At 44.4% G+C, this 14,955-nt stretch overlaps 1 protein-coding gene across 1 annotated transcript in view; it reads left to right on the forward strand.

Annotated features, from left to right (window-relative positions):
• Positions 1-8,118: 8,118 nt before the first annotated feature.
• Positions 8,119-14,955, forward strand: part of LOC126443007 (uncharacterized) — a gene marked incomplete at its 5' end in the record, with an annotated part of 48,504 nt that continues 41,667 nt past the window's right edge. Inside the window, one exon of the mRNA XM_050090855.1 lies at positions 8,119-8,246. Coding sequence (XP_049946812.1) covers positions 8,119-8,246 — 128 coding nt within the window. The remainder of the gene's footprint in view (positions 8,247-14,955) is intronic.

Genomic DNA, 14,955 nt, shown 5'->3' on the forward strand with positions numbered 1-14,955 from the left:
TAAAGAACGGGTACAACGGGCAGCCAAATATGACACATGTGGAGACCAGCTAAGTTTCCTGTCAAATGTAAGGCCTAAAAATTTGGTTGTCTCCACGATTGGGAGAGCAACGGGACCGAGTCGTAAGGACGGTGGGAGAAACTCTTTGTAGCGCCAGAAGTTAATACAGACCGTCTTCTCGGCAGAAAAACGGAAGCCATTGGCGACACTCCAGGAGTAAAGACGGTCAAGAGAACGCTGAAGACAGCGCTCCAGGACACGTGTACACTGCGCGCTGCAATAGATGGTAAAATCGTCCACGAAAAGGGAGCCTGATACATCAGCTGGGAGGCAATCCATTATTGGATTGATCGCGATGGCGAAGAGAGCGACGCTCAAAACTGAGCCCTGTGGCACCCCATTCTCCTGGCGAAAGGTGTCGGACAGGACAGAACCCACACGTACCCTGAACTGTCGATCCATTAAAAAGGAACGAATAAAAAGAGGGAGGCGACCGCGAAGGCCCCATGTATGCATGGTGCGGAGAATGCCCGCCCTCCAACAGGTGTCGTAAGCCTTCTCCAAATCAAAGAACACAGCCGCGGTCGGGCGCTTCCGCAAGAAGTTATTCATAATGAAGGTCGACAAGGTAACCAGATGGTCAACAGCAGAGCGGCGCCTACGAAATCCACATTGTACATTGGTAAGTAGGCGTCGAGACTCGAGCAGCCAAACCAATCGAGAGTTAACCATTCGCTCCATCACTTTACAGACACAGCTGGTAAGCGAGATAGGTCGATAACTGGAAGGCAAGTTCTTGTCCTTCCCCGGCTTAGGAATCGGGACAACAATAGACTCGCGCCAGCATGCGGGAACATGTCCCTCAATCCAGATGCGATTGTATGTACGAAGAAGAAAACCTTTACCCGCAGGAGAAAGGTTCTTCAGCATCTGAATATGAATAGAATCTGGCCCTGGAGCGGAGGACCGTGATCGGCCAAGTGCGTTTTCGAGTTCCCGCATGGTGAATGGGGCATTATAACTTTCACAATTCGAGAAGCGGAAGTTAGGTGGCCTAGCCTCCTCTGCCTGTTTGCGGGGGAGGAAGGCAGGGTGGTAATGAGCGGAGCTCGAAACCTCTGCGAAAAAGCGGCCGAAGGCATTGGAGACAGCCTCAGGGGCCACAAGGACGTCATGCGCGACCTTCAAGCCAGAAACTGGTGAGTGGACCTTAGTGCCAGATAGCCGGCGCAGGCTACCCCAGACAACAGAAGAAGGAGTAAAACTGTTGAAGGTGCTTGTGAAAGCAGCCCAGCTGGCTTTCTTGCTTTCTTTGATAATACGACGACACTGAGCACGTAATCGTTTATAATTGATACAATTCGCCACTGTAGGGTGGCGTTTAAAGGTGCGTAAAGCACGTCGACGAGCATGTAAAGCGTCTCTACATGCTGCAGTCCACCAGGGGACCGGTACGCGACGTGGAGAAGAAGTAGGGTGAGGGATGGAATATTCAGCAGCAGCGAGAATGACTTCCGTGAGGTGTGCGACCTGACGATCGCAGCTTGTGAAGGTTTGATCCTGAAAGGTCGCCCTGGAAGAGAAGAGCCCCCAGTCTGCCTTGGAGACGGTCCAATTAGAGAAGCACGGAGAGGGGGTATGCTGCAGGAGATGGATAACACACGGGAAGTGGTCGCTCGAATATGTATCAGAAAGTGCATACCACTCAAACCGGCGTGTAAGTTGGGGAGTACATACAGAGAGGTCTAAATGGGAATAGGTGTGAGATGTGTCCGAAAGAAAAGTAGGGGCGCCAGTATTGAGGCAGACAAGATCGAGCTGGTTGAAAAGGTCTGCTAACAAGGAGCCCCTCGGGCAGGATGCTGGAGAGCCCCAAAGGGGATGGTGGGCATTGAAGTCTCCAGTTAACAAAAATGGTGCAGGTAGGTGAGCAATAAGTTGCATCACGTCTGCCCTGGTAACGGCAGATGACGATGGAGTGTAAACGGTACAAAAGGAAAACGTAAAAGTGGGGAGAGTAATGCGGATGGCAACTGCCTGCAGGCCGGTGTGCAACGTGATGGGATCGTAGTAAATATCATCCCGGACCAGCAACATAACCCCTCCATGAGCTGGGATACCTACCACAGGGGGTAGGTCAAAACGCACAGAGGTGTAGTGTGCCAAGGCAATTTGATCGCATGGGCGTAGCTTCGTTTCCTGGAGGGCTACGACGAGCGGACGGTGCAAGCGGAGCAGCAACTTCAAGTCCTCTCGGTTGGAGCGAATGCTGCGAATATTCCAGTGAATAAGTGCCATCGTAAGAAAAGGAAGATGATAGAAGTGGTCACCTCGAAGGCCGCTTAGGGCCTGGCTTCGAGCGAGCACTGCCGCCGCAGAGTGGAAGAGAGGGGAGTCGCTTTCTCTCTCCCTCTGTCGCTCTTTGTTTTAACTCGCAACCGTCGGTAGCTACAGAAAACTCTCGCTTCCCCACGGGAGGTATGCTTCGAAAAGGATGGAGGAACAGGAAAGTTCCATCTGAGGTGACGTCCTGGCGAGACTCTTCTTAATACTCGTACATCTGTATTTATGGGAAGAATTGTCCGATTATCTATGTCTAGAAGTCGAAATCTATCGTTTTCTAAATCCTGCTCTTCGATTGTGTGGCACACCTAGGGCCAGACATAAGCTCAGATGTCAGTTGAATTGCGATCAAGGGTGGATTGAAGTTTAAGAGAATGGTCTGGAAGAACAAAATGCGGAAAGGAGTGGGACACTAAAGTGCAAAGTAATCACGAACTTCATTTGAATTTCTCTTGGGCTGTAGATATTACGTTGATGAATACCACACAGGCAGTTCATTCGAACAGATATGGACACCTATGAAAAGGGCATCGTAGGAATTGGACAAACAAAGATAGATATAAGGAGCTAACGGAAAAGAAACCTTGGGAAACAGAAAAAAACACAGCAATTGATCAGCAAATCATTGGCGAAAGTGTCAACCAAGAATTATTGAAGTTGGCGTCTAGAATATACGAGAATGGCGCTATAGCATTAGATACAACCCTGAAGATATAAGCAGATACTTGCGAGGCCTACCGCACAATGAGCATAACACCTCATGTATGGAATTTGTCGACAGGAATAATATATACAGAGGAATGGAAAAGATAATAGAGGATATGATAGATGACGATCATTTTGACTGTCAGAAGGCTAATAGCACAAGAGGGCGGCACGTCTGACATTGTAACTGATGCGGGAAGCAAAACTTGGAAAATAAAATGGACACATTCATAGGCCCTGAAAGGAAAAGCATCCGGAAATGTAAAATTCTGCAAAATGTTCGGAATATTGAGAAAAATAAGAGTAAGTTGCAAAGAAAGACGGGTAATACGTACAAGAACCAAGAGGAAACAATAAGGTTGCATGACCAAGAACAAAATACTGTCCCATCTTCCTACCAAAGCGTTTGGTATGTTCCATTCTTCACCGATTCTGCTGAGAACCTCATCATTTTTTCTTTTATGAGTCCATCTAATTTTGGACATTCTTCTCTAGCACCACATCTCAAACGCTTCGATTCTCTTCCGTCCCGGTTTTCCCACTGTCCATGTTTCACTTTCACAGAATACTGTGCTCAAAACTTAAGGGGTAGATTTTGGGAAAGTCACCCAGAACTGTGGGTCAGGGGAAACTTACTGTACGAGATGAGAAGGGAAGACTAATTGTTGAGGACTGCATCGGACGAGATTTGAAAACCTAAGGGCTTAAGACAAGGTGATATGCACGACAGAGATTACTGCTAAAACATTGATCACAAGTTATTAAGAGTGAGAAGGTAAGCACATTGTACGTAACAGAGGTGGGATGGGGCGGTGAAAAATAGATGGGAATGACATTGAAAGATGCAGGAAACTGAAACGGAGTGAATCAAAGAGTAGTTACAGTGATAAAAAGCTGGATGGCGAGAACCAAGGACACGTTGTAGAGTTAGTTCTCACCTACGGAGTCCTGAGATACTGGTGTCTGGGGGAGGAATCCAGGTGGTGAAACAGGCGCTGGTGTCACGAATGTCACGTCGTAGACCATGCTCTGCAACAGGATATTGTGAGTTACCAGTATATACCCTCAGCCTATGGCCATTCATCCTAATTGATAATGTGACGGTAGTCATGCCTATGTAGAAGGCTAAACAGTGTTTACGTAGTAGCTGGAATATGACTTGTATCTTTTCGCAGCTGGCTCTCCCTTTGATAGAATATGTTTTGCCAGTTACAGGGCTATTATAGGAGGACACACTCTTGTTAACTCGAGATCAATGTTTCAGCAGTAACCTCTGTCTTGTATATTAACCTATCTTACACCTTTAAGCTCCCTGGATGCGATCCCCAACATTCCTTCTCATCTTGTACGGTAAGTCTCCTCTTACCCGCGGTTCTGGGTGACTTTCCCAAAATCTACCCCTTTTCCCCCTTTTCCTAGACCTGGCCAGTCCTTTTCCTTAACCCTTCTTCCTTCCGTTTCAACCCTTTTACCTGCAGAAGGAGCCACTGGCTCCGAAAGCTTGCCAATCACAACAGTTTCTATGTGTGTTCTGCCGCTGCTTCGTGAGTCGATTCTTTTATCTATCCTATTAAATAATTTTATCAATGATTGTTTGATTTCGTTGTTACAAAACTGACAGTTGATGTTAGTTGACTTCGTTTGGCCGTGAACATCCTCTTTGAATGTTCTTCTCTACTCTTTTATGTTCTCTTTCATTTTTCCATTATGAGTTAGTTTGTCCTTGGTTAAAATGGCTCTGAGCACTATGGGACTCAACTTCTGGGGTCGTTAGTCCCCTAGAACTTAGAACTAGTTAAACCTAACTAACCTAAGGACATCACACACATCCATGCCCGAGGCAGGATTCGAACCTGCGACCGTAGCAGTCTCGCGGTTCCAGACTGCACCGCCTAGAACCGCACGGCCACTTCAGCTGACTACTTTTCCTCAAGGTAGCAGAATTCTTTCAGTTCGTCTTGATCCTCGTCTACAATTCTGACAAGCTGAACACTGATCTAATTTCCGCTAGACTTCATTAATTTAATCTTTTTTTGGTTTAGTCTTAATTCATAGAGTCTACCCATTAGATTGTTCATTCTACTCAACATCTCCTACTGTTACCTCTGACTTCCATTGAGAACAGCAATGACATCAGCTATTCCTGTCACTGATAACCTTTCAACATGAATTTTAATTCCATTTCTGAACCCCATTTTTAATTCCGTCATTGCTTCTTCGATGTACAGATTGAATCGTAGGGGCGATTAGATGTATGTCTTTTACCTTTCCTAACCTAATCTGTTTGTTATTGGTCTTCCTACTTTATGCTCTTGTTTGATGTACAAATTGCACGTAACCCTTCTTTCCCTAGAGGTTATACCCATTTTCCTTAGAGTTTCGGAAATCCTGCAACATTTTAAATTATCGTACGATTTTCATCTAACTACAAATCCTACGGACATGCCTAGATTTTCCTTAAGCCTCGCTTTAATCATCAATCGCCAACTGAGAAGTCCTTCGCTGATGCCTTTATCTTTCCTAAAACCAAATTGATCGTCATCTAGCACTTTCTCAATCTTCTTTTTCCTCTTATATACATATTCTTGAGAGCAACTTGAGTGTGAGAGCTCTTTAGGTAATTGTGCGGATGTCCTCGCACTTGTCTGTCCTTGAACATACAGAACTATGTGAATGATATTTTCAAGAGATACTGATTGTTTATCTGGAGAACCAGTTCGAATAATAATTTGGCTTCCAAATTTCTGAACAATTTTCGAAATTCCTAAGAACTCTTCCACATGCCTTCCACATGATTTGATCTTCCTGACCCCTGTTTGTTTCTGTGGGCTGGAGAGGTAGGCATCTCGACGGCCGCTGCTTCCCGTGAAGTCTCACGAGGGCCCCCTGAGGGCAGAGCAGCGTCGACCTGACCGCCACAGGCAAAAGCGACTCCCGCCGCTGAACACCACAGAGCGCCCTACACTATGCTGCTTGTGGTAGCCACAGATCTCAACCCAGGTTACACCGGTCTGTCTGTGATGGCTGGTGAACTTCTCCCAACCCGTGGCTATACATTCTGGCAGTCGTTGCCCTACAGCCAGATGCCAGTGTAATGTGTCGGTACGATGCTCTCAAGTCCCTCATGCCGATGATTCGTTTTTTTTACAAAGTCATTAAGATGCACGTTCTTTGGACTTTCTCTTTTGCGATTTGCGCTGAGTAATTCCAATAGCATTAGGAACAGAACAAACATCGTGTACACACATCATTCTCCATCTGTAGCAATGTCTTTTTTGTACTGAAAATAGGCTCGCATAAGAACGAAATGCCAAAAATCTGGCACGGGCATTAAAATAATGCAGTATTTTTCTTAAAGACGTTGTGTCTGCCATTAACTGTAACATTATTTGTTTTCACAACTACATTTTCGATCCTGTGCCCTTTATACAGGTATACAGCAATAACCGAAAGGTGAAGTGCAGATGGCATGTATGGAACGCCATTATCATCCCATACATGAGGCAGTTATATTACAAAAAATGCTAAAAGCAGCACATCACTTGCACCGGGCCACTGGAGGTGTCAAAATTTACAAATCTTCTGACGTGTGTATATCTCACTGTTGTCTCTGTATGTTGAGTCTCCTAACTCAGAGTGTACATCAACTTTAGATGAGCGTAAGGATCATAGCAATGGCAAAGGTAAATTTATTGTTACTGACGTTAACATCACTAACATGAATCTCCTCAAATCACTGTTCATGATGTTTATACGACAACTGAGGCGGTTGGTGGGGAACATATTCACAAGTCGTTTCTTCTTTGCCCTTAGCAGTGATTGTACATGCCACAGTAAACGTTTTATACCAGAGTATCTTAATATCGTGTTTACATTTGTTGACAAAATTTGGCATTCTGTTTACGATACAAGCATTTGGCATAAAGAAAAAGGATAAGACATTTCTTTATTGTGATAGTGCGTAATAGCACATATGGTATCCATCGTCAAAGGCTTACATTAGTTTGGCTGCTCATAAAAACATGGCAGTAATAATTATATATATATATATATATATATATATATATATATATATATATATAATTTTAGATGTGTATTCTTTGTAGCACATTAACATCACAAAGGTATAAATCGCATTCACAACAACTTTCGTACATGAATTGATCCGGTGGACAAATAAAAAGAAAAAGGAGTACAAAAAAGAGATAAAAACATGTGATGGGATACATGTCACACATTACAGAACATTATGTGTATCATCATGTAATTGTAAAATGTACTGTTAATATGTAAGGTCCTGTACCAGTACAAATGTAGTCATACATTTCCATGCTCCTTAGAAAGTTTAGGCCGAGAATGGCTTTTTCAGCTACACTTGCAAAACACCTTATTCAATTTTTTACTGAATTAATAAAATATATTACTTATGTTAAAATAAATACATCCTAAATATAAAAACGTGTATGAGTGGACATAATTCTTCCTCATTTCCATACATATCATACAACTCACGGGAAACACAGTAAAGACTACTCATATTGTAAAACCAGCATAAACACGATTCTGTGCAAATCGTTACGTCCTATGCTTGTCAGTAAGTCAAAGTCAAATAGCCAAACTATACATTCTCATTTATGTTACTTTCTATTATTAGCACGTAAAACTGTCTGGAATTTATCTCGAGGTCTCTTATTTCTTAAATCTGTCTTATTGTTGGGCAAGCTGTGTGGGTGATTTTTGAAACAGTTCTACATTTCCACTTCTTCAGGTATTTTGATACTTCTACCAATAGGCTAATTTTTATTACCGGATCTACGTTAGGTGATGGTACTCCTCTCTCTTTGCTTGATGTGCTCTTTAAATTTGTCGCTGGAATATGAGCTTTGTAACGTCCGGTCAAGGTGTCCATGCTGTAACTCATACGATTACTGACACTGTATATTGATCTAGTTTCAAAAGTTAAATGCTACCTGCATAGACTTTGTGGGGGCAGAAAGTGAAAGCTGCGCTTCCTACAGAAGTCTGATCCACTGGCTTGTTCACCAGTCCGTCGTCTCCCGTCTTGTGCAGAGCTGCAGGCCCAGGCGGCTGTTTTCCGGGAACGCCTCTCCAGCTGCTGGCGGGACGTGGCGCAGCTGCTCTCACTCGGTGCGACGCACGCCTCGCAGCTGTTGGTTCCCCTCGCATTCGAACGAATGGTAAGTGGAGTTTTTTCCTCCTCTTATAAACTGTATTATACGTACAGGGGGTGAGAAAATGACACACACCACCTGGTCAGTTCTTGGAGACTGTTTCCCAGTTTACCTTCTTCACACTGTAGCTATCTTTGGCTCTCCAGTTCTAATACTAACAATCTGGAAGAATTCTGAACCAACCTCTACTTCTGTGAGCCTTTTGGGGCTATGATACAGGGAGGCTAAGCTCGGAATGGTTAGAGATCGAAGATAATCGTCTGTATCTTTCTTTTCTCGTATTTGCTAGCTACTTCTCTTACAGATTCAGATAACTTTGCATCCAATCCTGCTTTACAAGCTGAAGCATGTTAGCTTCATATTTAGTGGAGAGTGGTCTAGAGTCTCAGTGTGGCTTTTCAAGTCTCCATCAGCATCTTCTCTTCCTAAGAATCTCTACTCCATATGGAAGGCCTATAAAGTTACTTCTCTCAACATGGAGGTTCGTCAACTTCAAATCTCGTAATGAACCTGTATACATACCACATAATTCATACATTTCGACGCAACTGTTCAACGTCTTCCCACCTTAACATTCACGTGACCATTTCTCACGACTCCATGGCCAGACGATAGCGCAGCTCACACTTGTGGCTCGACGCCATTGGCGGCCCCCTGTGCTCACCACTGCCAGCCAGCACGGCAATGCACCAGGCGCCGCAGCCACAGAGGACGCGCGTCAATAACGAAACCCTGCAGCTGGGGTCCACCAGGTGGCGCGTGTTGCGTCTGCGAGTGGCTTTGTTAAAGGCACTGTGCTACTACAGTCACAACCAGAACATTTTATGAATATGTCATGGCCAATGAAAATCTCTGTCAGACTAACCTGAAACCGGATGCTGCTTTCTGAGAGCATCCATCTCAGTCGTTAGCTTTTCTGCACGTGTCTCGTGGCCTAACTCGAACCATTATCGAGTCTGAATTCTCTGTCTATGATTTATGAACACCACCACCAGTGATGTTCCCACTGCCGAGAGTAAAAGCTATGTGCTCTTAACACATACACTGGACTCGCATTCGGGAGGACGACGGTTCAATCCCGTGTCCGGCCATTCTGATTTAGGGCACGGCCGACTTCCTTCCCCAGCCTTCCCTAATCCGATGAGACCGATGACCTCGCTGTCTGGTCTCCTTCCCCAAACAACCCAGCCTTAACACATAGAATGGCCACTGTGCATTATGACTGTTTGGATTCTGACAGTAGTATACATGGCAAGTAAAAGGACGCAGTATGATCTGTGTCTTTGTGTAACTTTTTGTGGCGTATGTAGCAACGTGCCAGTCCCTAAAGTATCGTGTGAGCCTCAATTTCGATCGTTTGAGAAGAGAATTAGGCGATACCTGTTTTAGTGAACTGAAAAGGTTCTGAGTAGATTAAATCTTTTTCCTATAAATATTACGGATGTTTGCTGGATGGTAATTTCAAAGATTGATAGTTGCGGGTTCCGCATTTAAGGATGGTTTCTGCCGACATCGTGTCATGTCCTGTCATTGCATCTTGTTTTCGTTACCATCATCTATGCATTTCACTGCAGGAAAGGCAATTTACCTGATACGTATCCAATATTTTGTAGAGTTAGTACCTCACAGCTTGCGAGAATGTTTAAAGGACGACTTCTTTATTACATTTGCGGTGCAGATACGCTTCGTTGATCATACACTGCACCTGCTTAGGAAAAGTGTAATTGCGAAAAGTTATTCCGTGAAACCAATGTTGTACAGATAGTTTCGATTTAAAGACACACTTTGCTTTCTGAATGAAACTTGAGTCTTCAGACAGCTGCAGCAGTCTCGAGGTATTCGTATTCGAGATAATTCCTCTCGTGGTTCTTCACTACAGCCCTGCAGAGTAGTACGGCAGGGCGTGCTGTGGCCCAGGTAAGGACGCAGCTCACGATTTTGACCCTGTGCCCCTGGTAACTGGGCTCTCACATAATACTGTGCACAAATATGTATGTATGTATGGTCAGAATAGTTCAAATGTCTCTGAGCACTATGGGACTTAACTTCTGAGGTCATCAGTCGCCTAGAACTTAGAACTACTTAAACCTAACTAACCTAAGGACATGACACACATCCATGCCAGAGGCAGGATTCGAACCTGCGACCGTAGCAGTCACGCGGTTCCAGACTGAAGCGTTTAGAACCGCTTGGCCACACCGGCCGGCATAGATTAGGTCTAGATGGCAGAAAGCGCAGTGGCGCCATGGCAAGGACGACGGATTCAACGTATTGGAAGGTGCCGATTCAAAAGTGTGCACCACCTTCCAATTCACTGCTCCTGCACAACGAGGGAAATTCTGAATTTTATTTTTCGTTTTCTGTACTGCTTATCGACGTACGGGTAAGAGTCGACTGCAGCCACGTGTCACCACTACAGTGATTTTGGGTTTGTCCGTACGCCGGGCCCCCTACTGTGTGGACTCGGCCCGTGTCCCCCGCTGGCCTCCCTCGCCCTGTGTTGCTGTGACGCCCACAGCCGGGCTGTCGGAAGCGCGAAGCGGCTCAGACCGCAAACGGGATGTTAGCTGCCCGCTGACCGCTAACCGCATGCTGTCACTGCGAGGACGTGACGCACGTCCCACACACACACACACACGTAAACGCGTGCAGTATTCCCGGCGCACATCCGCAAAGCTCTACTTACGCAAATACGAATTGGAGGCGATAAATCGCGATCCCGTCTAGAACCGGTCGGCCATGTATGTATGTATGTAAATTTAAAAAATATTGTATTCGAAAAGGATTTATTTTTCTCTGGCTCCTGCCATCAATATAAAACTGATAAAGGAGATATTTCATTCAAAAAATATGAAAAAGAAGAACAACTGTATTGTGAAAACAACTGAAAGCTTTTTAATTTCCATTTTTTCTCGTATTTGTTATATACGTAACAGTTTTGTTATTTCGTAATTGATTCATTACAATATACACATTCTTTTGTGAATAAGGTAATTTTTTAATTTCCAATGTCTATTAAACACTTATTAGTAACTCATAGAGAGAGAGAGAGAGAGAGAAGTTTTCAGTGTGTACATACAGGGTGTTTCAAAAATGACCGGTATATTTGAAACGGCAATAAAAACTAAACGAGCAGCGATAGAAATACACCGTTTGTTGCAATATGCTTGGGACAACAGTACATTTTCAGGCGGACAAACTTTAGAAATTACAGTGGTTACAATTTTCAACAACAGATGGCGCTGCAAGTGATGTGAAAGATATAGAAGACAAGGCAGTCTGTGGGTGCGCCATTCTGTACGTCGTCTTTCTGCTGTAAGCGTGTGCTGTTCACAACGTGCAAGTGTGCTGTAGACAACATGGTTTCTTCCTTAGAACAGAGGATTTTTCTGGTGTTGGAATTCCACCGCCTAGAACACAGTGTTGTTGCAACAAAACGAAGTTTTCAACGGAGGTTTAATGTAACCAAAGGACCGAAAAGCGATACAATAAAGGATCTGTTTGAAAAATTTCAACGGACTGGTAACGTGACGGATGAACGTGCTGGAAAGGTAGGGCGACTGCATACGGCAACCACAGAGGGCAACGCGCAGCTAGTGCAGCAGGTGATCCGACAGCGGCCTTGGGTTTCCGTTCGCCGTGTTGCAGCTGCGGTCCAAATGACGCCAACGTCCACGTATCGTCTCGTGTGCCAGAGTTTACACCTCTATCCGTACAAAATTCAAACGCGGCAACCCCTCAGCGGCGCTACCATTGCTGCACGAGAGACATTCGCTAACGATATAGTGCACAGGATTGATGATGGCGATATGCATGTGGGCAGCATTTGGTTTACTGACGAAGCTTATTTTTACCTGGACAGCTTCGTCAATAAACAGAACTGGCGCATATGGGGAACCGAAAAGCCCCATGTTGCAGTCCCATCGTCCCTGCATCCTCAAAAAGTACTGGTCTGGGCCGCCATTTCTTCCAAAGGAATCATTGGCCCATTTTTCAGATCTGAAACGAGTACTGCATCACGCTGTCTGGACATTCTTCGTGAAATTGTGGCGGTACAAACTGCCTTAGACGACACTGCGAACACCTTCTGGTTTATGCAAGATGGTGCCCGGCCACATCACACGGCCGACGTCTTTAATTTCCTGAATGAATATTTCGATGATCGTGTGATTGCTTTGGGCTATCCGAAACATACAGGAGGCGGCGTGGATTGGCCTCCCTATTCGCCAGACATGAACGCCTGTGACTTCTTTCTGTGGGGACACTTGAAAGACCAGGTGTACCGCCAGAATCCAGAAACAATTGAACAGCTGAAGCAGTACATCTCATCTGCATGTGACGCCACTCCGCCAGACACGTTGTCAAAGGTTTCGGGTAATTTCATTCAGAGACTACGCCATATTATTGCTACGCATGGTGGATATGTGGAAAATATTGTACTATAGAGTTTCCCAGACCGCAGCGCCATCTGTTGTTGAAAATTGTAACTACTGTAATTTCGAAAGTTTGTCTGCCTGAAAATGTACTGTTGTCCCAAGCATATTGCAACAAACGGTGGATTTCTATCGCTGCTCGTTTAGTTTTTATTGCCGTTTCAAATATACCGGTCATTTTTGAAACACCCTGTACTTAGAACAGCAACAGCAATGGCAGCTCAAAAACAATACACACACACACACACACACACACACACACACACACACGCACCATAAACATATTGTACATGTTCCACACGAAATATATACTCTGTCTCTGTCTCTCTCTCTCTCTCTCTCTCTCTCTCTCTCTCTCTCTCTCTCTCTCTCTCACACACACACACACACACACACACACACACACACACACACACACACATGGACGCACGCAGTGTGCAATGAAACATTCATAATCTCAAACATACACTCAGAACTGTGACAAACAGCTCATCAAAGTAGTCCACACACACCCAGTCAAATGGAACACCTTTTTACCTTTTTACTAACAAATAAACCTACCCAGACACATCAGTAAATAGTCTGGGTGCAGCAGATTTCCACACTTATGCCCCACGATGAACCACTTGTGATCGTGATAGGACACCCCTGCTTCCAGCTGGAATTGCAGTATATACCTCAGTATATAACCTCAATCGAAATGTCTCCTGATAAGCATTTGTGGCGCAGCGCCAATGTCCTAGAGGAGGCACCTGTTGAAGTCCCTGAACGTGAAAGTCTTTCAGGCTGTGAAAATCACCGTGTCTGTCATGCAGACTTGTGGGATAGTCCAGCTCTACCTCTAGGACATATCCCTCAACAGCACCAGCAGCCACATATTTGATCTCTTTCCTCAGTCTGGTGATTTCCGCTTTGGACATCCATGAGAGCCCTTGAAAAGGGAGACTTTGTTGCATGGTTTGCTTTGAGAGACAGTTTACATCCAGGTAAAGGATGAAACTGAAATCGTCAGACAACCTGTACTCCCCCTCGATTATTTGCAAGTTATTTGCCTTGGCATACCTGCGCACACATTGGCAAAGTCACTTGTGGACCGCATGTTCCAGGAAGACATGCATCTCAACGTTGGTCAAGAATTCGCTGCTGGCTTGTGTCTTTCTTAACATGGCATCCCACGAAATCTCAGCCATATGCTACAGAACTTCTCGAAGATGTTGCCGCTCAGATGTACATTCGTGTTCATCATTTTACATGTTCTGATAAATCAGAGATGCTGTAGGGAAGCAGCCTACTCACGCTGTAGTAAATTCACATCAGTTTCCATTGTGTGCCAGCCAGTCTGCTGTAACTAGCTCTGACGTCATAAATGTTGCGCAATACTTTAAAAAATCAAGCAAATGACCTAAAACTTTTGTAGCAGGTCAGGAATAATACTAAATTAATGTGTGTTAAATATCAGTTCGATAACTTCAGTCATTTTCGAGATTTGGACGTTTTTCTAAAAAAATCATTGGCGCAACAGAAAAGAGCTAGAGACTTCAAAATTTATATTTAGATTCATCTTTCATAATGATTTAATAAAAACAGTACTTTGGATTTCACAAATTAAGATTTTAGTGGAAATTCATGATTTTGTGGTTTTCGTCTCAAAACTGAAGGAAGCAAGATAGATTAAGTAGGTTAATAAATAAGGCTAGGATGTTTAGATTTAAATAGGTTGGAGGTCCGCTATGACTATGAAGATGTGAAAAGTTTCTTTTGAATACCTATAAAATTATAGCGATAGCGGATCTCAAAAGGGCCAGTTCAGAGCTCATCTACTGCGTGCAGTGTAATTTAATTATTTCTCTCGCCCAAAATATTTAACTTAGCCACGTCAAAATTTTATTATCAATACTTACCTGCGTGCTGAATGCACGTTTAAATTAAGAGCTTCTTCGGCCATCAGCAAAAGAAGCTATAAATTATTATGTAACTTGAAGTGGTGCGTTACTAGCCCAGCGGCTAGTCGAGAGAGCCGAAAAGATCAGGCGTTCCCTTCGCCGTCCGCACCGCGGGTTTATATATAAGGATGCTGCGCGAGGAAAAAAGGCCCCAGTTCTCTCCAAGCGCTGAATGACACGCCATCTGTGTCGGGAGCCGCATCGCATCAGTGTCACTGCTACAAACAGCCTCGGGTGCCGTATTAAGTTACTAGAGATACGCGGAACCATGAAAACATTTTATGTGAAGTGTTAATTCTGGAATGATTTTCATTATCTAGCTTCAGTTTGCGTATTGTC

Source organism: Schistocerca serialis, unplaced genomic scaffold (genome assembly GCF_023864345.2).
Source record: "Schistocerca serialis cubense isolate TAMUIC-IGC-003099 unplaced genomic scaffold, iqSchSeri2.2 HiC_scaffold_1420, whole genome shotgun sequence".
NCBI classification, from domain to species: domain Eukaryota; kingdom Metazoa; phylum Arthropoda; class Insecta; order Orthoptera; family Acrididae; genus Schistocerca; species Schistocerca serialis.